The sequence below is a fragment of the Podarcis liolepis genome (assembly GCF_965112155.1).
Source record: "Podarcis liolepis genome assembly, chromosome: 15".
In the NCBI taxonomy this organism is placed as follows: Eukaryota; Metazoa; Chordata; class Lepidosauria; order Squamata; family Lacertidae; genus Podarcis; species Podarcis liolepis.
The window spans coordinates 42,180,152-42,203,130 of NC_139566.1; the positions used below are offsets into that span (position 1 = coordinate 42,180,152).

Below are 22,979 nucleotides of genomic sequence, written 5' to 3' on the forward strand. Positions count from 1 at the left end.
CTGCCGTTACTGCATATAAAAATAACTTCCATTCTTTCTTATTAATTTCATTTCCTATTATTCCTAGTAGAAATGCTTCTGGTTTCTTAACAAATGTATATTTCAACATCTTTTTTAACTCATTATATATCCTTTCCCAAAAGCATTACACTTTTTTACACTCCCACCACATATGGTAAAATGTTCCTTCTTTTTCTTTACACTTCCAACATTTATTACTTACTTTATACATTTTTGCTAATTTTACTGGTGTTACGTACCATCTATATATCATTTTCATCACATTTTCCTTTATTGTAGCATTTCATTCCTTCATTCCCACAATTTATTTATTTTTTTAATATTTTTATTAATTTTCACCAAAAGAAAAATAGATAAACATTTCCACTTTACAAATTTTCTCGTTTTTTGGACTTCCATCAGCCATTCTGACAATCATCCGAATTAAACTTTTTAGTTACACATTTCCAACATTTCCTATTGCCTTTTAACAAACCCATCCACGCCTGTTTTTCTTTCTTACAATATTTCTTAAGTTTTTACAGAGCTTCTTTAAATGCCGCAAACGTTATTTCATTATCACTTAAACCTCCCCAATACTCGACTAGTTTTCCCCAGTCCTCGATAAACTTTTGATCTCGTTGGTATCTGATCTTCCCTGTCATTTTATCAAGTTCTGCATAGTCCATCAGCGTCATTCTCCACTCCTCCAAAGTAGGTACTTGTTCCTGTTTCCATCTCTGGGCCTTCATTCCACAATTTAACCCATTCTTTAAATTGTATATTATATCCAAAATCTTTGGCCCAATGGATCATAACCGATTTAACCTCCTCGTCCTTTGTATACCATTCCAATAATAATTTATACATTTTAGACAGAATTTTTACGTCATTATTCAATACTTCCAATTGATATTTTGATTCCTTGTCGGTAAAACCTTTCTAATACATCTTTTTTAAACATTTCATTAATCTGAAAATAATGCAACCAATCATTTACATATTCTTTTACTTCAACATATGGTTTCAGTTTCCATTTACTTCCTTCTTTCATTATTAAACTCCCATATGTTATCCACCTCCCCCTCATATTGATCTTCTTCACACTCATCACCTCCAACGGAGACAACCAATGTGGAACCTTTGGGGTGTGTCTTTGGGGCTGTCGCAATGAACTCCTGAACTTGAGAATTCACCCCTGCACCACTGGTCAAGAGAATAAGAAAGGGTCTGTATGGTGTTTGGGTGAGATATAAGAATTTTTTAGAAAGAAAAACATTGTTATGCAGTCAAATGCACCTTGGAAGATGGCGGATAATACCATCTATCCAGCTCGCACAAGGTAATTTGAGGCTGATTATGGGGAGTAAATCAGTCTCCATCATCTTCCCAGGGAAGGGTAAGAGGCTGTTTTTGCCCACGGTTGCCATAAATCACCCCCGGGTTCGGAAGAAGGAGGGGGTGCGAGGCACTGGGCACACAACCCTCGTGCGGGTCTCGGAACTCCTCCGAAGCTGCTTCCAGGAGCGAAACTAGTTGCGTTACTTAAAAGGGGGGAAAAATGGAGAAGTAAACGCACATGCTTCAAGAGAGGTCAGGAGTGTTTTTATCTGCTAATAATTTTTACCACTGAGATGAAGAAGATTGGGACGGAAGGAACAGGAGGATTACACCAAAGAATTGCAGACATGATGGTATGTGGAACGGGTGGAATGGAACGGAAAGGGGGGGGGAGACTTTTTTTTTTCCAATGTGATTACCTAACAACCCTCCCCCTTAGAAGATCCGTCACAACAACTAATTTGCAAGCGGGACTAAAAATGAACTGTGTGGGGGAAAATAATATGAATTAAAGGTTTTACTCTGTGAAAGATTTGGAAAGAAGAAAGGCTCTCTCTGTGACGCAGCAAGAAATGATATTCAACATGGAAAGGCAGACCTTTGTTGCAAGATATTTGGTCTTAGGGAGGGCGAGCCAGAGATCTCCTATCAGGTTGGGATCATAAATTTGAAAGGGCAACCCCTCCTGGAAAAGACTAATTTACGATGCAGCAGGACTGGAAAGTTAACGAGCAGACATTTAGGCTGTATTTCATCGGAATGAACAAGATGGCGATTGCCTGCTCGAACGCCTGGACTATTGGATTTATGAGAGTGATTCGCGAGAAAGCAATACAAAGTCCACACAGAAATATAAATAAGACTGTTTCTTTCAATCCACTTGCGGAGATAACTTGGAGGTGAATGAAAAGGAAAATGAGTAACGACAAGGATTGAGAAGAGGAGACTGGAAATATCATTGTAAACAGGAAAGCAGCAGAAATATTAGATGATTGGACTCCTGCCGATCAAGAAGCATGGGTATCCCCCACAAAAATTTATAATTTGGAAAACATTTGGATTTTATGATGTGTATTGTTATAATTTGGATTAATTGGTATGATATGTTTAATTTGGTAAATGGAAACTTAATAAAAATTATTTTTTTAAGAAAAAAAGAAAAACATTGTTATGGCTATCCCTCATCAAAGCAAATGCCCTAAAGAAAATTAATATGGAAAGGAAATGGGGCACTTATATAGATATATTGACTTCTGCTGATGCTTGTTTTAAACTTAAAAAATTAGAAGATATCGAGAACCAAGTACAAGACTGCGAGTAGGCCCAATGAGACCCAACAGGACCTGCTGCTGCCGCAGAAAGATCCAGTGGGGCCTGCCGCTGGTAGTCCTGCCAAGGCTCGGCCCCTCAAGATGGCGGGGAGCTCCCAGTATATTTGGGGTAGGGGCTGAGGTGTCCTCAAAGTCATCGAGTTGGCACCTATGTTTCTGTGATATTAGGGGTTGTGTGTGCTATATATAAATCAGGAGGTGAAGTTTTTCATGAACATTGTCACCTGCAATACTTGAAGGTCAAGATACAGCTAAAAGAAGAGAACATGGGGCACAGAAGAAGAAAAAGATGGTAATCCTACTAGGTGATGGTGTGTAAATCTGCGCCTCATTCCAAAAAGGAAGGAACACATATGTTCAGCGATGATGACCTAAATAAAGGCATGGGATTAAATTTCCGTTGTGTACTCAAGATCACATAGCACAGAGTGTTAACTTCTTAAAACCACCTTGCAGTCATGGTGTCAAAAGGGTGTGATTGTGCAACTAGGTTGATGTAGGAGGAGGTGGTCCTTCAAAAATCCCTGTCCTGTGCTGCTCAGAACATTAAATATCATTGCCAAGGCAGGCCCATTATGTGGCCCATGAAAGCAGCAAAATAACAAGACTGTACAATGGTGATGGGATAAAATCAGGACAAAACTTTGTTGGCAGCAGCAGGCAGGGCAAGGGTTGGCATGGCATTGGGTCCCAGGATCAGTTCATCATTCCACAAGCCCCGTGTTGATGGAATGGATCCACTGGGTTTGGATCACTCCAAACGGGAGTTGGCCAGTGTTGAACCTTGCCGTGGTTCAGGCCAAGCAAGCAAGGTCTCCCTTGAGGACCAGGGTGCAAGTTCCAACCAGGCAGATACCGAAACCACGCTTGGGTTTGTCATGGTCAATCCGCCCCTCAGGACCCTTAGGGGGGAACCCTCTATACTATGTTGATGCTGACCAATGCCATTTCCACCCTCATGCAAACAATGTTCTTCCGCCTATCAACGGAAAGGCATAATTTCACTGAGGGAAAGCAAAAAAAAAGCCAATCATCTTTGGAGAAAAGAAAATCCCCAGTACATTTCTGAGCACAATTCAAAGTGTTGGTGCTGACCTTTAAAGCCCTAAACGGCCTCGGTCCAGTAGACCCAGTGGCGTAGCGTGGGGGGTGCAAGGGGGGCCGGCCGCACCGGGCGCAACATCTGAGGGGACGCGCTCGCCACCTCCGGAGTCTCCGAAGAGCCTCGGGCGCAGGCTGTAGCACCAGGGCCGCAGCCAAGAAGCCGAAGCTGAAGAGCCCGCTGAGCGCCGCGCCCAGGCAGAGCGCGCCGGAAGGCACCACCTCCAGGGCTCGGCGGCAGCCGCAGCACCTCGCCACCATTCCACCACCAGACTTGCTCGCACAGGCACGGCCGCCCGCCGCCGACGCTGCTGCCTCTGGCGGTGGACACGTGGAGAGAAACAGTGGCAGCCGAGCGGGAGACTCTCCCTTTCTCACTGCAACGCTCCGGGGAGGGGGCGAGGGAGAGAGTCAGGTGGAAACGCGCGCGCGCGCCCCAAGCCGCATCTTCGCGGGGGTTGGGGGGCGAAGCCGCCGGGTATTTGCGCCCCAAATTGGAGCGACCGCAAAAAGCCACCCTGCCAGCAGCAAGCTTCAAGGTCAAAGGCTCCCTTCGAGGAAGCTGTGATCCTCTTTCCAATTAAGTCCCCCCACCCCCACCCCAGCTCAGTTCAGTGGGAGGTGGATTTCCCGGGTCTCTTGTCCCTTAGAGGGCGCCTCTCATCATCCCGCCATTCTGAGAGCAGGGAGGGCGCCTCTCAGGAGACTTTCCCCTGCATTTGCTTTCCCCCTCAGGAAAGCGCGCGCGGCCCCGGCTGGATCTGCAACTCTTCTGGTGAGCGAGGTTTAAACCAGAGGCAGGCGCTCCTTCTTGGACGGATGCCTGGAAGAAAAAGACCCTGCGGTCTCTTCCTTTCCTTCCCCTGCAGAGACCAGCCACGTCCCTCAGCCGAGGCCGCCTTGCTTCTCAAAAGAGCCGGTCTACTACAGTTCGTGGCTGCATGGGAGAGCGCTGCTTTCCTTGCAAAAGGCCCCCAGGTTGAGTCGCCGGCACCTCCAGCTATGAGAGGATGGGAGCAGTGGCGTAGCGTGGGGGGTGCAGGGGGGTCGGCCGCACCTGGCGCAACATCTGGGGGTTAGGGGGCGCAAATCCATGGGTTAGGGGGCACAAATTACTTGCCTTGCCCCGGGTGCTGACAACCCACGCTACGCCACTGAGTAGACCTGAAGGAGCGTCTCCAGCCCCATCGTTCTGCCCGGACACTGAAATCCAGCGCCAAGGGCCTTCTGGCAGTTCCCTCCCTGCGAGAAGCCAAGTTACAGGGAACCAGGCAGAGGGCCTTCTCAGTAGTGGCGCCCGCCCTGTGGAACACCCTCCCACCAGATGTCAAAGAGAAAAATAACCACCAAACTTTTAGAAGAGATCTGAGGGCAGCCCTGTTTAGGGAAGCTTTTAATGTTTTATATGTTATTGTATTTTAGTGTTTTGTTGGAAGCCGCCCAAAGTGCCTGGGGAAACCCAGCCAGATGGGCGAGGTATAAATTATTATTATTATTATTATTACTATTATTATTATTATTATTATCTTCTTTCTGGCCCTGTCAACCAATGACCCAAAATTGCCCAGTGAAGGCTCTAACCTGAGGGTGGGCAGATGGGAAGCTCAGAAAGCTCCAGGGGAAACAGCCTTATATAGGCCTGCCCTTCCCTCTGCAGCAAAGGCTTATGGGACCGCTTTTCCCCAGTAGCCCATCACACAGAGATGATACTGGGGAAAACCTTGCCCAGTATTTTGCTGCACTCTATGGGCCACAACGCTTCTGGGCACAGAGCGGGGCTTATGGATACTTTGAATTGTGCGTGCAAATGTCCTGGCAGCCAGTAAAATAGCTTGAATGGCAGAGCCACATTCTTCAGATCATTGGCACTGGGCAACAGCCTGGCCGCAGCATCCCAGCCTAGAAGAAGTTTCCCAATACTTTTCATGGATACGTTCATGGATGAGTCCAAACTCATGGATGAGTTCAAATTATAAGCATTTCATTGTGATGGGATTCACATAGGATATTTGCCTTGTTAAGTGACACAGTTTGTGTGTGTTGATCAGCTCTGCCTGAGTGTTTCTGGGCCTAGTTAGATATTTGCTTGTTGATATGATTAAACTAAAGTGTGGCAGACAGCAGATGAGAGAAAAGAGCAGGTTTCTCTCTTTCTTCCTGATTGTCAGCTGCTTGCTGAAGTTTGCTTCATAATTAGAATCCTGGCTGACAAGTTTAATTGGGCTTTCTGCTGTGAAAATTACAGCCTATTGCAGAGCCTTGTCTTGGTTTGCTGCCCTTTTGGGACTTGGCACAAGGTGGAAAGCACAGCGTCCAGGTAAACACAGGTCACAGTTAATACCACGTAAAAGTCAAAGCGCTGTTTACAATGCAGCACAGAAAACTGTATAGCAAATGCTATTTTAAGGTTAGTTGTAATACTGAATAATCAGGAATAATGATGATCTGTGTAAATTGCACCTGTATGTAGCATATGCAATGGCTGCAAGGGCTCTCCGTCAATTATCTCTAATTGCAGGCTCTTGACACAGTGTTTGCCGTTGGGAGATACCCCTGGAGAGTTCGCTCCAAATGACAAGAACAGCATTCAGTTATACAGGCTTACACTAGTGTACATACCAAGGCAGAACTGAACTTTAGAGGGCTGATTTAACGCAGATCAGAGAGTTTTATGAAGGATTGCCAAAGCAGTTCACTGTTTCTTGCAATCCAGCTAGGCCACTCCTATTTATGTGCCCAAGTCCAAGGTCATGTGCCATGAAATGTTTAATTCTGTCCCTTTAATGCATCAGGTCAAGGGTGAGGAAAACACAGCCCCAGGGTCCATGGGCCCTGATTCACAGGCTGTATCCGTTGCTAGTTGTACTCAGAGTAAACCCAGTCAAATAAATGAGCATGATTATGTTGAGTGCACTAATTTCAGTGGGGCTAAGCAGACCTACTAGCATTAGATACCTGCATTAGATAGCATTAGATATATACTTGAGTTCTGATCATGCCTCTTCCTTGTCTGAATGGACAATAGAGAGGGGTGCTTGTAGGAACTGGCCTACTTTACAAAGGTAGAAGTCACATCCATGGTTCCACTCACTTATCCCTCTGGCTTGTCTGAAGCAGAGCGCCCCGCGCTTCGGGCAGATATCCTTTTCTCCTCTAAAAACTACGATAGGTGCGTTTTTAAAAGCTCAGGCTTCCCCCGCGTCTGGGGGGGGGGGGGATAAAAAAAATTCTTTATTTCCCCCCCAAAAAACTAGGTGCGTCCTATGGGCCGGTGCGTCCTATAGGGCAAAAAATACGGTAAAACATCTGTTATGTGAACTAATTCCCAACAGTGCCTGATCCTATAGGAGCATCATACCTATGCCTCAGATTTTGGGCAAGTTGAGGGGCAAAAACAAAATTAACTAGATTGACTTTGCCAAGAGAATTATTATCATCTCTTCCCAGCACAGAGGTTTTGAGACACTGAGTGGTTGAATGGGTCAGATTATGAGAAATATTCAGAGGTGCTTTTGTTTTATTTTTATTTTTTAATGAGGGTATGGATTCTGTCCATCTTAAATGCCCCCCCCCCCCATCTTGTGTTACTGTAGGTAAATGTATTTATCTTCTCATCCTGGAAAATTAGGTCCTCTTCTTTTTCACAAAGCTGAATGCAAGTTGACGGAGCTGTAAGAAGATCCAGATTATTATCAACTGAATGAAGCAACCTCTTTCCAAGGGTTTGTTTTTGACTGACAAAGCTGAGCAGACATGTCTGCCCACTAAAATGAAATAGCACTCAACTCCAGAGCTCGATCACACTTAGAGGCTGATTTTGTCTCTCCAACTCTTACATCACAGAATGCATGCCAAATTTCTGCCTTCAGTAAACAGATGTCAAATGAAATAAAGACATGTAATGATGGTGCCAGACGAGCCTCTCTGGGAAGAGTATTCCGCAGTAGGGGAGCCACCACAGCTAAGGCCCATACTTGAAAAACTAAGAGAGCCATTGGCAACTGGACTGAATTACCGAGGGCCCAAATACGTATTTTCGGTGACCTCAGAAAATCAGCCTGTTCCTTGTTCCCAGATGTGTACACAGAAGTCAAATTCTGAGTGTAAGCTACTTGGGCTAGACTTTTTCAAATTGCTAATGATGCATGCGGCAGAATGATAGTACTGTGGTACCTTGGTTTAAGAACAGCTTAGTACTGTGGTACCTTGTTTGCCAAACTTAATCTGTTCCGGAAGTCCATTCGACTCCCAGAACCGTTCGAAAACCAAGGCGCGGCTTCCAATTGGCTGCAGGAGCTGCAGGAGCTTCCTGCACTCAGTTGTGGAAGCCATGTCAGACGTTGGACTTCCAAAGAACGTTCGAAAACCAGAACACTTGCTTCCAGCTTTTGAGCATTTGGGAGTCAAAACGTACAAGTACCAAGGCATTTCTAGAACCAAGATACGACTGTAATGTATAAGTTTTTTTTTAAAAAAAAAGGCTTGGGGCATGATGGTTTTTATTTTTCCCAGACATGTACACAGAAGTCCAATTCTGACTGTAAGCTACTTGAGCTAGGCTCTGTTCCTAATTGCTATGTTTGCACACTGCAGAATGATAGTACAGTGGTACTTAAGAACAGCTTTGTTTATGAACAACTTGGATTAAGAACACTGCAAACCCAGAAGTAGGTGTTTTGGTTTGTGAACTTTGCCTTGGAAGCAGAACATGTGCCGCTTTCTGTTGAGTGTGTTTCATTTGTAAATTGAGTCTCCCTGCTGTATGGGTACCACTGTACTGCATAAGTTTAAAAAAAAAAAAGCTCAACAACTTTCTGGGTGTCCTGGTTTTACTTTGAGAAATATGGCACCCCTAGTATCAATTTGTTATTGGGGAAAAGAAATTAAGATCCAAACCAAAGTCTCAAGAGATTTTGAGAGAAATCAAACTATATCAGACACAATATTTGGAATTAATGAACCAAGAGATAGAATGGAAAATTAAACAAATGAGACAAAAGACATTTGAATCAGCAGACAAATGTGGTGGTAAATTATTGGCTTGGCAAATCAAGAAAAGACAAAAATTAAATACAGTTACAAACCTAGAAGTGGAAGGAAAGAACATTTACAACCCAAATGAAATTAGAAACTGCTTCCAGAAATATTTTAAACAACTATATGCTCAAGGGCCGCAGAAAGAAAAGGATATAGACGATTTTCTCAAGAAACATGGATTACAAAAAATTTCTCATCAAAGTAAAACAGTTTTGAACCAGAAAATAACCGAACAGGAGATAGAAGGTGCCATTCAAAATATGCAACTGGGCAAATCTCCGGGACTGGATGGGCTGACTTCCAGATACTACAAAGTTTTGAAGGAGTGGTTATTACAACCTTTGAAGGAAGTCTGCAATGAAATTCTAGAGGGGAAAAAGGCACCAGAATCGCGGAAAGACGCCTATATTACACTCATACCGAAAACAGAGACTGAAAAGACTCAGCTCAAGAACTACCGCCCAATATCACTACTTAATGTGGATTACAAAATTTTTGCTGACATTTTGGCTAAAAGGCTGAAGAAAGTACTGATGGAAGAGATTCATAAGGACCAAGCAGGCTTTCTCCCAGAAAGATATTTGTCAGACAATGTGAGGAATATAATAGATATTTTGGAAAAACTAGAAGTGAATATAAACACCAGAGCAGTGCTGATATTTGTGGATGCGGAGAAAGCTTTTAACAATATTTCTTGGAGTTTTATGAAGAAGAATCTACATGGGATGTTGGTAGGCCAAGGATTTGAGAATGGTATGGGTGCAATATACTCTGAACAAAAGGCTAAACTAATTGTAAATAATGTGGTTACGGAAGAATTTAAAATAGAAAAAGGGACACGACAGGGGTGCCCAATCTCCCCATTGCTTTTTATATCGGTCCTAGAGGTTTTGCTGAACATGATCAGAAGGGACCAGCTGGTTAAAGGGGTACAGGTCGGAGTTAAACAGTACAAACTTAGAGCATTTGCAGATGACTTGGTACTTACATTACAAGAGCCAGACACTAGTACCAAAAGAGTCTTAGAATTAATTCAAGAGTTTGGTCAAGTCGCAGGATTCAAACTGAACAAATTAAAGACTAAGGTATTAGAGAAAAAATTAACAGTTACTGAAAGGGAGAGGTTCCAGAATGAAACAGGTTTAACTGTGGTTAAGAAAGTGAAATACTTGGGGATTAACATGACAGCTAAAAATGTGAACTTATTTAAAGACAATTATGAGAAATGCTGGACGGAAGTAAAAGAGGATCTAGAAATATGGTCAAATTTGAAGCTTTCACTGTTAGGCCGTATTGCTGTGATCAAAATGAATGTACTGCCTAGAATGTTGTTTTTGTTTCAAACATTGCAAATTGTGGACAAGATGGACTGTTTCAAGAAGTGGCAGAAAGATATTTCAAAATTTGTCTGGCAGGGCAAGAAACCCAGGATAAAATTTAAGATTTTAACTGATGCAAAAGAAAGAGGGGGATTTGCCCTGCCAGACTTTAAACTTTATTATGAATCAGCAGCTTTCTGCTGGTTTAAAGACTGGCTGCTCCTTGAGAACACAGACATTTTGGATTTAGAAGGATTTAATAACATTTTTGGGTGGCATGCATATCTATGGTATGACAAGGTTAAAGCTCACAAAGCTTTCAAAAATCATATTGTCAGGAAAGCATTATATAATGTCTGGATTAGATATAAAGACCTGTTGGAAAATAAAACCCCAAGGTGGTTGTCGCCAATGGAAGCTAAGGCTGTGAAAAAACTCAATATGGAGACCTAATGGGCGAAATATTGGGAAATTTTGGAACAAGAGGGGGATAAATTGAAATTGCAGAGTTTTGAGAAATTAAAAGACAAAGTGCGAGATTGGCTCCATTATTACCAAATAATGAAGGTTTTTAAGTTGGACAGGAAAATTGGCTTCCAGGTGGAAAAATCAAAATTAGAAACAGAACTGATAGAACCCAACACTAAGAATTTGTCAAGAATGTATAACTTGCTGTTGAAATGGAATACACAAGATGAAACAGTGAAATCAGCTATGATAAAGTGGGCACAAGATATTGGTCATAACATTATGTTTGCTGACTGGGAACAGTTGTGGAACACTGGTATGAAATTTACGGCATGTAATGCCTTAAAGGAAAATATTATGAAAATGATTTATAGGTGGTACATGACCCCAGTCAAGCTTGCAAAAATCTATCATTCGTCTGATAATAAATGCTGGAAATGTAAAGAAACTGAAGGTACATTCTTTCACCTTTGGTGGACATGCCCAAAGATTAAGGCTTTCTGGGAAATGATATATAATGAAATGAAAAAGGTATTTAAATATACCTTCCCTAAGAAACCAGAGGCCTTTCTCCTGGGCATTGTCGGCCAATTGGTGTCAAAGAAAGACAGAACATTCTTTATGTATGCGACAACAGCAGCGAGAATACTCATCGCAAAGTATTGGAAGACACAAGATCTACCCACCTTGGAAGAATGGCAGATGAAGGTGATAGACTATATGGGACTAGCAGAAATGACTGGCAGAATCCGCGACCAGGGAAAAGAGGCGGCGGAAGAGGATTGGAAGAAATTTAAGGACTATCTTAAGAAACATTGCAAAATTAATGAATGTTAGAATAACGTTGGTTTGAGAAAATTAAATGGTTAACAGTTGTAAGGGTTAAGTTGAAAGAAAAAAGGAGGTTATAAATTAGATAAAACTAAGAGTAAGGATTTGTTGAAACAAATATTTTTAAAATGGGATGCAGAAAGGGGAGGTATGGGGAAGTCGGAGAAATAAGTTATAAGAAAATAAGGATATGAAATTATACTTGTTATTTGTTTTGTGTTTGTTTGTGTTGTTCTGTCTGTTTAAAAAATTGGTGGAAATTGAATAAAAAAAATTAAAAAAATTAATAATATCAATTTGTTATTGATAGAAATATGGGGGCAAACAATACTGGGAAGTCAAGTGATGAAGGAGATGAACCCATCTTCAGGGTGGGGGACAGGATGGAACGGGACTGCATCTCACATACACTCAGATTTGACTCTAAGTTTAAACCCAGACCTTCATTTTCTGCCTACTAAGAATGATCCCTGGGAAAACTTAACTCTTGCTCAGGACTAAGCAGTGCTGCCTACTTATTATCTCTCAAGGAAGACAATAATAGTCATACAATTCAGGGGGGAGAGGCTTTAGCAATTTGGTCAGGCATGTTGCAACTGCAAATACGAAGAACACACTGAGGAATTATTTCCATCATTGTCAAAATTGCTGGCTTCCATCCTCTTACGTAGTTGATATACACATTCTGTTTGGATTAAAAAACAATAGCATCTTTTAAAAGGCATAACAACTTGCTAATGCTCAAAGCGATGTCTAGGCACAGCCAGGGTTCTGCCAGTCTTTTGTATCATCATTCTTCTTTTACATGTTTAGATAAGCTTCCATCCAGTCATCAATTTCAAGGATCATTCTTTTTGTGAAATATGAACTTCCTTGACTAGGCATGGTTTAGCACACGGTTTAGCACATAGTTTAGCATATTGTTTAACTGAAACGCTGCCTCACCACAATGTACCTTACGTTCTCTTGGGTAACAGTCATGGGTATAGTTATTTTCTTTGTAAACCAAGGAAAAGTGAAATTTATAACTAAACAGCCGCAGTTGGTTGTTTTAAAAAGAAGTAATAATAGCTAAAATGTTATTATTTGTATCCCAGCAACCTCCAGCCATCCCTGGGAATAATGTGTGAAGAAAAAGAAAATTTGCTGGCTAACTAAAAGACCAAAGCGCTGGTGCATAGATTACCTAACAGCCCCCTATTCAAAGGACACTTTAGCCAAACTGATAACATCCGCATACAAGGCTGTAGAGGAAAAATGGGAATCTACATTGGGAGGGGAAGATTTCTCCGCAGGATCCTGCTGGTGCTGTTTCTGCTGTTACTTCTGCTTCACACTATATGTAAGGCACATTCTATTAACTGCAGTATTTATGATGATCCTCTTCCTATTGCTCACGAATTTTACCAGCCAGGAGACCTTGTAATTGGAGAGATGGTTTCGCAAGTCATATACTTCTCTAATATCCAGTCTTTCAGGGAACAGCCTTCACAGATACTGATTGATGAACCTATGTAAGACATTATTTATTCCCCTTCTATCCGTGTATAATATAATCAGACTGAAATGATTGAAAATGCATCATTATGCAGTACTGTGATTTATATTTTGATGTAGTTCTTTATGGAAACCCAGTAAAATTGTAAGGGGGGGGGGTTAAGCATTATTCAGTATTATGGAAGAGGTATGAGGTACTCAACCTTAGTATGACAATTATGGGCAAGGGTGGATATGGGTAGACAGAGAGACAGAGACAGGAAGCTCCCAATTTACATGAGGGGTCACATTCCGGAAATCACGCCAAAAGCCAACGTTGTGTATGGCCAAAACGAATTGGGTTCAATGGCAGATGGGATTCCCAAAGTCTTTTTCCCCAGACACCCAACCGCTTTGGATTAATTTTTGTTTTGTTTTGCCAGGCATGTAAAGCTGAATACAGATTGTGGGCTTACTGTATTCATTTCTCATATTAACTGTTTCTATTGCTAAGTTTTCCTTTGCAAGCCCCACTAAAATAAACAGCTCTGTGCTTCTTTTCATGATTTAGTAAGCCTTCTACAGCATTTTCACATGGTGGATCATGCCTTGTCGCTGCCTCCCTATTTCTGTTCTGCCCACACTTTGTTCCTTCTCAGCCTTGAGGGATGTGAGTGTATGTCCACGTGCACCTTCTGATTCCTCTCTATGGAACACAATTCCTGCTCTTTTCTGTCTCTCCTCACTTTTGCAGTGCAGCACTTTCTCCCCGTGCTTTTCCCTCAGACTGCTCCACTTTTGCTCTCTGAGTGCTCCATTTTCTGTTCCACTGCTCAGGTGAAGTTCAGAGCCTAGAAATGTATTCAGAGATGAAATTTTATTATTCAGTTATATGTACTTCTGGGAGGCAAAACCACTCACAACATCTCATGGCGCATAAGCAGTGAGCAAGGGAAGGGATTAGAGGCTCTGTGACCTCAGGTGATGTTCTCTATGGCATTCTTGCACCTATGGGCACTGTGTTGGCAAGGCCACACCTATTGACTTTCAACTACTAGTTTTTATTGGTACAAAGAGTAACTCCCTTAAATGCAGGGAGCATTTCTTCCTCTTCTCCCTCTTCTTCTTCATTTCAGTCCATTGTGTTGTAATTTTATTTACAGCTCCGTGCCAAAGAACTACCAGCACATCCTGGCCTTAGCATTTGCTGTCAAAGAAATCAGTGAGAATCCCAAAGTCTTATCCAACATCTCTCTAGGGTTCCGCGTCCTCAATAGCTACTACACTGCAAGGATGACCTACAAGGCCACGCTCAACCTGCTTTCCACACAGCATAGATTTGTCCCCAACTTCAAATGTCACAAGTGGAACAATCTGATAGCTCTCATTGGAGGATGCATCTCTGAAATCTCTGCCAATATGGCCACCATTTCAGCAACCCACAAGATTCCACAGGTAAATCGGGAGCATGGGTTTATGGGTCATACTATCTTGATTTGATAAACTTGTGACAAGGTTCCTGCAAAGTTTTATTCAGAAGGGCAGTTTGGATTAGGATTAACCAAGCAGTGCTGAGAGCCAATAGTCCAGAAAACTTGAGTATTTGTAAATTGAAGTGGAATGGAATTATTTTTCCTAGGATGTAAAAGATTTGAGTTTCTATGGTTTCTTTCTTTTTCTTCTTTACTAGACCTACTACACAACTGAAAACACATAATGTAAGCAATGGCTGACAGAACTGTGCAACTTTAGTCCAGAGAGAAAATGACTAAGGAGGTTAATATAGTACTCTAAAATACCTTAATGGCTGTTATAGAAGAGAGGAAATATTTGTTGTCTACTGCTCTGTAGGGCTGGACTAGATATTTTTAAAACATTAGGAGAAACATTAAGAAATTATCAGTAATGAAGCAGATTATTGGCTAATCTTCCACACTGTTTTCCCTAATTTGAAGTTTTCTTCTTTAAGAACCTATGCAGACATTTATTGGGAAAGCTATGTCTCTGAAGTACCTGTGAAATCTATAGTTTTGCAGTCTCTCATAATCCATAAAAAGCCCCTCATACACTCTATTTTAGCTCACATATGGATCCTTTTTGGCGATACAGGATGCAAACAAGCTATTCCCATTTTTATACCAGATGGTCCCAAATGAAGCCAAACAGCACACAGGAATTGTGCAATTACTTCAGCATTTCAGATGGACATGGATTGTACTCTGTGCTGTGGATGATGACAAAGGGGACCAGTTTCTACAGACAATTTTACCACTACTCTTTGAGCATGGCATCTGCTATGATTTTATAGTAAGATTAGAAAAATGGAATTATCTAGATGAGATGATACGCTTGGCTTTACAGCACTGGGAAAGTTATGCAATTGTGTTTGAGACAAAAGCTAATGTATTTGTGGTTTATGGGGAACCTCCATCCTTTCAGGTTTTGAGAGTATTATCCTTTATAGCACCTGTAATGGGATGGCCACCTCTGGGTAAAGTGTGTGTTGCTACATCTCACTGGGATTTTGATTCAGTGTCTATTCAGAAAGACTGGGAAATACAAATGTTCCATGGTACTCTATCCTTCACAGTCCACTCAAGTCAGCCATTAGGGTTCCAGAAGTTCATTCAGACGATAAGACCCTTCTGGAACAAAGAGGATGTTTTCATCCAGGACGTCTGGGAACAGGCTTTCACCTGCTCCCTGAAAGCATCTAATGGACAGGAGGTGGAGGCTGAGCAGAAAGAATCCTGCTCTTTGGAGGAGAAACTGGAGAACCTCCCTGGGGTTTTGTATGAAAAACACATGACTGGTCACAGCTACAATGTCTACAAAGCTGTCTATGCTGTGGCACATGCTTTGAACTCCATATACAAATCCAGCTCCAAACATAGCAGATTGGCAAGAGGAGAGAGATTTGCCTTTCTGAATGTGCAACCATGGCAGGTAAAGACAACTCAGAACTTCTTTGCTTTGCCTTCAGCTGCCACTGATCTCCTGGCTTTTCGCCTCACCAGTCCCAATGAGCTCCAGCCAAGTCTGGTAGCAAGAGCCGCAGATATCAGCCTGCCTGACCTGGTGCACATTTACTCAGAGTCAACATCACTGTCATGCTAGCTTGCCAAATATCTGCAATAGGAACCCAACTACCAATCTGGTTTGCTAGACATTTTCAATCAATGTATCCCCTCTATAGACTGTTCTTTATGTAATTAATTTCATGTTAATAATAATAATAATAATAATAATAATAATAATAATAATAATAATAATAGACAAGTGGAAATACTCCATCACCATATATACTGCTTTAAGAACAGTTATTAATTCCATGTAAATATTTCAATATTCCAGGTCCATCCCTTTCTGAAGAGCCTTGTATTCAACATCAGCACTGGAGATATGGTGCACTTTGATGAACATGGAGAACTGGTTGAAGGTTTTGATGTTACCAATTGGATCACTTTCCCCAATGGCTCACTGACTAGATTGAAAGTTGGACGACTGGAGCCTCAGGCTCCAGCAGGCAAAGAGTTAACCATCAATGATGAGCAAATCGTGTGGCATCCAAGTTTTAATCAGGTGAATTATAACTGCAAACTCTTGACTATATGAAAGGGGAATGTTCCCTTCTGGGTAGCTCACCATTCCGTCAGTTCTTGAGGTGCCTAATTGTAGATTTTATGCTTTATGATTCATAAATTGATCTCAAACCTTAAATTAAAGCAAGGAATCCTTTTTGCCATCTCTGCCATTTAATTTCTTTGTGGAAAAATGTTGTCACATAAGCCAGTTACAAAGCATTGGGAAATAAAATATTTTATTTTGCTAAAATGTCACAGAATATCATTACTTCATGTAGTGATTTCTGGAAGGAAAAAAGATGGACCTTGCTCTTATCTTCAAGATATCTTTATCTTATTTCTACAACTTCATATTTTGGGGGTCTGGAGGTGACATTGTCTTTTTCATGATCCACTTTCAGGCTTAGTCTTAGACTGATCAAACCTAGAGATGAAGTTGGGAATTGCTAACAAATGGGTGACAGAGGAGCTGAGCCAACTGGTTCATCCTCAGTCTCTCTGTCCCTCACATGAGTCTCATCACATGGAGGTGAAGGACTGAAAAGGGCTAATCTGTTGTTGCTCATCTGTATGATTTTGCACAGGCGCTGCCCCTTTCTGTGTGCAATGACAACTGCAACCCTGGCTTCAGTAGAAAAAAGAAGGAAGGAGAGAAGTTTTGCTGCTATGATTGTGCTCCGTGTCCAGAAGGAATGATCTCTAGTCAGAAAGGTGGGAGGCAGGAATTCCCATGACCTAATTTATGGGATTTAATATATATATATAAATAGGCTATTTGTTACCTTTGTTTGGAGAATGCTGATGAATGCAGAGCAGTCTAATACTAAAGGGATTTTCAGGAGCAATTATCTTGTTGTTGAGTTGTCATTTTTTAAAAAAAAATGGTCAAAGTTATTGGGCTTTTATAGGATTTTTAAAGGATCTTAAAACAACAACAACCCTCTACTTGCCATACGTTCAGGTTTCTCCAGGCATTTTGACTATTCAGCAACAATCTGCCTGGACGCCATTTGGCAGCCCAATTCCCAGATGTGTCAGGAAAAACCCAGACGTATAGCAGCCCTACATTAGACCGATCACAATTTTGCCGCCTACACAACTCATGGGACATTGTGAGGATAAAGTGGAGGGAACAAAGTATGCCACTTGTAGTTCCTTGGATATAAATGTAATAACTAAATGTAGATGAATGGATGGATGGATGATTAGACGCCTATCTGAGATGGGAAAATGAGCAAAGTGCCCCTCGGTTGCCAACAATTTCCCAAGCAATGAGGAGGTCCTTTCCTGGTTCCAGCCAACTCTAAAGCCAGGGTAAGAAACCTTTTGCATCCTCAGGGCCTCATCCTGTTCTGTGCAACCTTCTAGGAGTAGTTGGTGGGTCCTGAGGCAGAAGTGGAGGGAGCAACTAATGTGAGTTTTAACTTGTACCGTGGGCTACTTTCTATACACCCGTCTCTCACTCCTTCAACTAGACACCAAGAGGTCTAATCAGCCAGGCAAATACCCTCACAGAGGCTGTAAAGCCCATGTGGTTAGGATTGTGACCTGGTGAGGGCTTGTGGCCTCAGGACTCTCCTGATGGTCAGATAGACCGGGGAAGCATTCAGTTACTATGTCCATGAGTTCAACACATGCCACCAGTTCTCACAGACCATAAAAACCCATCCAAAATCAATCTCACTTTCTTTCAAATTATAAGATTCATTTCTCCTGGATTTTGTGAAAGAACACAAAAATAGACATCCTCAAATATTCTTGTGGCTGATTGCTTTTGAATGGCATTACCCAGTGTAAAGGTGTACTTAAATAACTGTTTGTGTTTAGATAGATGCTGGTCAACATTCTGAAATACTTAAGCACTTCTTTCCTTTTTCAGACATAGACGCTTGTGTCAATTGTCCAGAGGACCAGTATCCCAACATGGATCAAACTCAGTGTGTTCCCAGGATTGTGAGCTTCCTCTCTTACAAAGAAAATCTGGGGATCATCTTAGTGGTGTTGGCTATTTCTCTCTCTCTCATCACAACTTTAGTACTTGGCATTTTCCTGAAGCACAAGGATACTCCCATAGTCAAAGCCAACAACCGGACCCTCACCTACATCCTTCTCATCTCCCTCCTCCTTTGCTTCCTGTGCTCCTTGCTTTTCATTGGACGGCCTGGAAGGGTGATCTGTCTTCTCCGTCAAATGGCTTTTGGTCTTGTTTTCTCTTTGGCCATTTCCACTGTGTTGGCAAAGACGGTCACTGTGGTTGTGGCATTTATGGCCACCAAACCAGGATCCAGCATAAGGAAATGGGTGGGGAAAGGCCTGACCAATTCTATTGTCCTCTTCTGCTGCTTCATCCAAGCTGCCATTTGTGCTCTTTGGTTAAGTACTTCTCCACCGTTTCCAGATAAGGACACGCATTCAGTGATTGGGGAAATCATACTTGAATGTAACGAGGGTTCAGCTTCCATGTTTTACTCTGTCTTAGGCTACATGGGCTCCCTAGCCACCGCCAGCTTCATAGTAGCTTTCTTTTCCAGGAAACTCCCTGACAGTTTCAATGAAGCCAAATTTATCACTTTCAGCATGTTGGTGTTTTGCAGTGTTTGGTTGTCGTTTGTGCCAACCTACTTGAGCACCAAAGGGAAATACATGGTGGCTGTGGAGATCTTCTCCATCTTGGCCTCCAGTGCTGGATTACTGGGTTGCATCTTTTCCCCCAAATGCTACATCATTGTGCTAAGGCCTGAGCTGAACAGCAAGGAACAAATGATAAGGAAGAAAAAATAAATTAAAATACAGATTAATCTCTTTCTTTGACTCTTACTCATATTTCATCAGATATGACAGAAAGAGAAATGCCATTGGAATTGCGGTATGAGTGTTTGATGCATTCCCTCCCCAAATTCAGTTGACCCCGTCTCATGTTGGCCTTGTACTCACATAAAGAATGAGGCATGACTTTGTTTTTGAGGATTTATTTCAACAGCCAATTTTATTGTATAAAACTAAAACATCTTTTATGCGAACTAATTCCCAACCATTCCTGATCCTATATGAGCATAAAAACTTATGCCTCAAATTTTGAGCAAGCTGAGGGGCAAAAACAAAATTAACTAGATTGACTGTGCCACAGAAATTATGATCATCTCTTCCCAGCACAGAGGTTTTGAGACACTGAGTGGTTTAATGGGTCAGATTATGGGAAATATTCAAAGAGGTGCTTTTGGTTTGGGGGTTTTTATTTAAAATTAGGGTATGGATTCTGTCCATTTTAAATGCCCTCTCCCCATCTTCAGTTACTTGAAAATTTCTCATACTTGAAAATTAGATCCTCTTCTTGTTCACTAAGCTGATTGCATGTTTAAGGAGATGTAAGACGATCCAGATTATCACAAGGTTTCAACTGAATAAACCAACCTCTTTCCACGGATTTGTTTTTCACTGAGCTGAGCAGACATGTCTGCCCACTGAAAAGAAATATTACTCAACTCCAGAGCTCGATCACACTTAGAGGCTGATTTTGTCTCTCTAAGTCTTACGTCATAGAATCCATACCAAATTTCTGCCCTTAGTAAACAGATCTTGAAATCAAAAGGGCATCAATTTCTCAATTGATTAATCCAATATATGTAAAGAAATGGTCCCTGTATCTTGCATTTTCCATTGATCTCGTTAGTGGAGAATGCATATGGGAGAAATTATAGCAAACAGGTGTAAAAGGTGAGTGGCTGTACTTAATTATAAAGATGCAACAAGACTTCTGTAAAAGTTCATGTAGCACACTCTTTGGAATGGCCAAGTAGTACTCCAGCTTTTGGGTGTGGGTGACAAAAATGTTTTCAGGCTCTATTGTTTATTGTGAATGAAAACAATATTAGTATCACCTCATACTGTACATTTGTAGACCAGTATATCTGAGGGATAGACCAGTTTCACTCTTGCTGTATGGTGAAGAAGTAGTTCTTATGTCTTCCTCACAAGTGACTTGTGTGGTATAAGAGATTTTATATCTTGTCATTCATCCAGATGTTTAATGTTGGTAAAAAACAGAGTATGATTTCTAGAAAACATCAGTGACAACATATGAATGGAATCAAATTGCCCAAATAAAGTTTGTTAAGGGAAGCCCTGTTCAGGGGAAGTTTTTAAGGTCTGATGTCATATTGTGTTTTAATTTGTTGAAAGCCGCCCACTTTTGAAACTGTTTTCGCAGCTCTTTGGACCATAATAAAGAATGTATGCATGCACTAAGCTTCTTTGTTGGGAGTATCTAAGAAAGTGTTGTGTCTTGAAAAAGTAAACCAAAAGTCCCCTTTGAATTAACTGGTCATTTATTTGACTCTTTCCTTTTGTTTAACAATTCATTCTTCAAAGGTCTGGCAGATTTTTGCATGATACCTTATCAGGGCTGGCCCAGGTTGTTTTGCCACGTGAGGCAAAAGAGAAAATGCCACCCCCTGCCACCCCCTCTTCCTCTGCAGCCCCTGCCCCATTGTGAAGGTGGCAGGGTAGCCAAAGGGTTGCAGCAAGTGGGGCCGGATGAAAGCTGGATCCAGTCCTCTTTATGTTAAGCTGAATTGACGTACATGGCGCCTTTCCATCACACAGAACAACATTTAGCTACTACAGCCCACAAACTCAAATGGGAACACGTGAACACAGAACAATTCATTGCGTGGACAGGCGGAGTCCCCAGATCCTGCACGGTCCCCCCGTCATGTGGAATAACGACTCAAGACAACGTGCTATGGGATTAAATTGGCCACAACTTTATTAAATTTCAAATGTGGGTAGACCTTGGCTCAGGCATTGGGCGTTCTCCCTCCCCGGTCCCCAGCCGGGGACCTAGGGAGCATCAGGGTTATCCAGTGTGTGGGGGGGGGGGATGGGCCAGCTCTGGAGAACATATGTTCAAGCAGAGATGGCCGCCCCCGTAACGCCGCTGCCGCAGGAGAGAGCAATGACGACCTTTCGGTGTACGGCCAAAGCCTCCCTTCAGAAAACCCCTTTAACGGGGAACCCTGGTATCGCCGCCGCAAGAGGAAGATGGACAAAAGGATTCTGCCCAAGGCCTGATACCGCCAAAGTTGTGACGTTTTGCTACGGGAAAGGCGAAACCTGCCAATGCAGGGAAATTCCTTTCTGGCCCTTTAACAGCAACCTTAACGTAGCAGCGCCCGCATACCTGTGAAGAAAAGTTAACCTGCAAAACCTGTGAAGAAAAGTTAACCTGCAAAATAAGACATTAACTGAGGGTGGGTAGGGTGGGAGAAGCTCTGGAGCCAAGTGAGGATTCCTAGGTAAGATCCTCCCTCTATTGTGTGGGCAGGTAATCCCTCCCCTACCTGGCCTGGTCTCCTTGGCAACGCTTCCCCCAGGTGGGATTGGACAACTGACTGAGGTAGGCGGAGACCTCCAGGTATCCCACCTGAGGGAAGGCAAAGCCAGGCCTATGCTGTTGGGGCTGCTCCAGATCTAGGGGCTGCACGCGTCCACGCAAAGGGTGCCCCCCGTTTTAAGCGGGGAGCAGTCATTCTCACTAATGGGAGTGCTTTCCTTGGAGTAGTTAAAAGAATTTCCAAAAGACAATAAAGGCTGTCTGACTCTTTTAAATGACTGTCCAGGTGAAAATGAGTAAATTCCTAGAAATAACCAGCTTTTCATTTCCCCCCTCAGATATGGATCCTTGTATCAAATGTCCCGAAGATCAGTATCCCAGCAAGGACCACAGTCAATGCATTCCCAAAGTTCTAAGCTTCCTCTCTTACACAGAAAACTTAGGGATTATCCTGGCTACTTTGGCCAATTCTTTCTCTTTCTTTCTAGTGCTGGGAAGTTTTATGAAACACAGGGACACACCCATAGTCAAGGCCAATAACCGGACCCTGACTTACATCCTCCTCGTTTCCCTTCCTCTTTGCTTCATCTCTGCTTTGCTCTTCATTGGACAGCCAGGAGAAGGGAACTGCCTTCTACACCAAATGGTCTTTGGCATTGTCTTCTCTGTGGCTCTTTCTTGTGTCTTGGCAAAGACCGTAACCGTGGTTTTGGCATTCATGGCCACCAAACCAGGATCTGGGATGAGGAAATGGGTGGGGAAAAGACTGGCAAATTCAATTGCCTTTGTCTGCACCTTCATTCAAGCTGGCATTTGTATCCTGTGGTTAAGTACTTCCCCACCATTCCCAGATTTGGACATGCACTCATTGAATGGGAAAATCATCTTGAATTGTAATGAGGGATCAGCTGTCATGTTTTATTGTGTCTTGGGCTATATGGGCTCCCTAGCCATAATCAGCTTCGTTGTGGCTTTTCCGGCCAGAAAATTACCTGACGGTTTCAATGAGGCCAAATTTATCACTTTCAGCATGTTGGTGTTTTGCAGTGTTTGGTTGTCCTTTGTGCCAAACTACCTGAGCACCAAAGGAAAACACATGGTGGCTGTGGAGATCTTCTCCATTTTATTCAGGCCTGATCTGAACAGTAGAGAGCAAATA

At 42.3% G+C, this 22,979-nt stretch overlaps 1 protein-coding gene across 1 annotated transcript; it reads left to right on the plus strand.

Moving 5' to 3' along the window:
- Nucleotides 1–1,307: 1,307 nt before the first annotated feature.
- Nucleotides 1,308–19,269, plus strand: LOC310693861 (vomeronasal type-2 receptor 26-like; the record flags this gene model as incomplete). The annotated part of the gene is made up of 7 exons (XM_083476243.1): nucleotides 1,308–1,342; nucleotides 12,796–12,942; nucleotides 14,068–14,359; nucleotides 14,984–15,850; nucleotides 16,259–16,486; nucleotides 17,073–17,199; nucleotides 18,368–19,269. 7 exons carry the CDS (start codon nucleotides 1,308–1,310, stop codon nucleotides 19,267–19,269), a joined length of 2,598 nt encoding a protein of 865 aa, XP_083332369.1.
- Nucleotides 19,270–22,979: the final 3,710 nt, after the last annotated feature.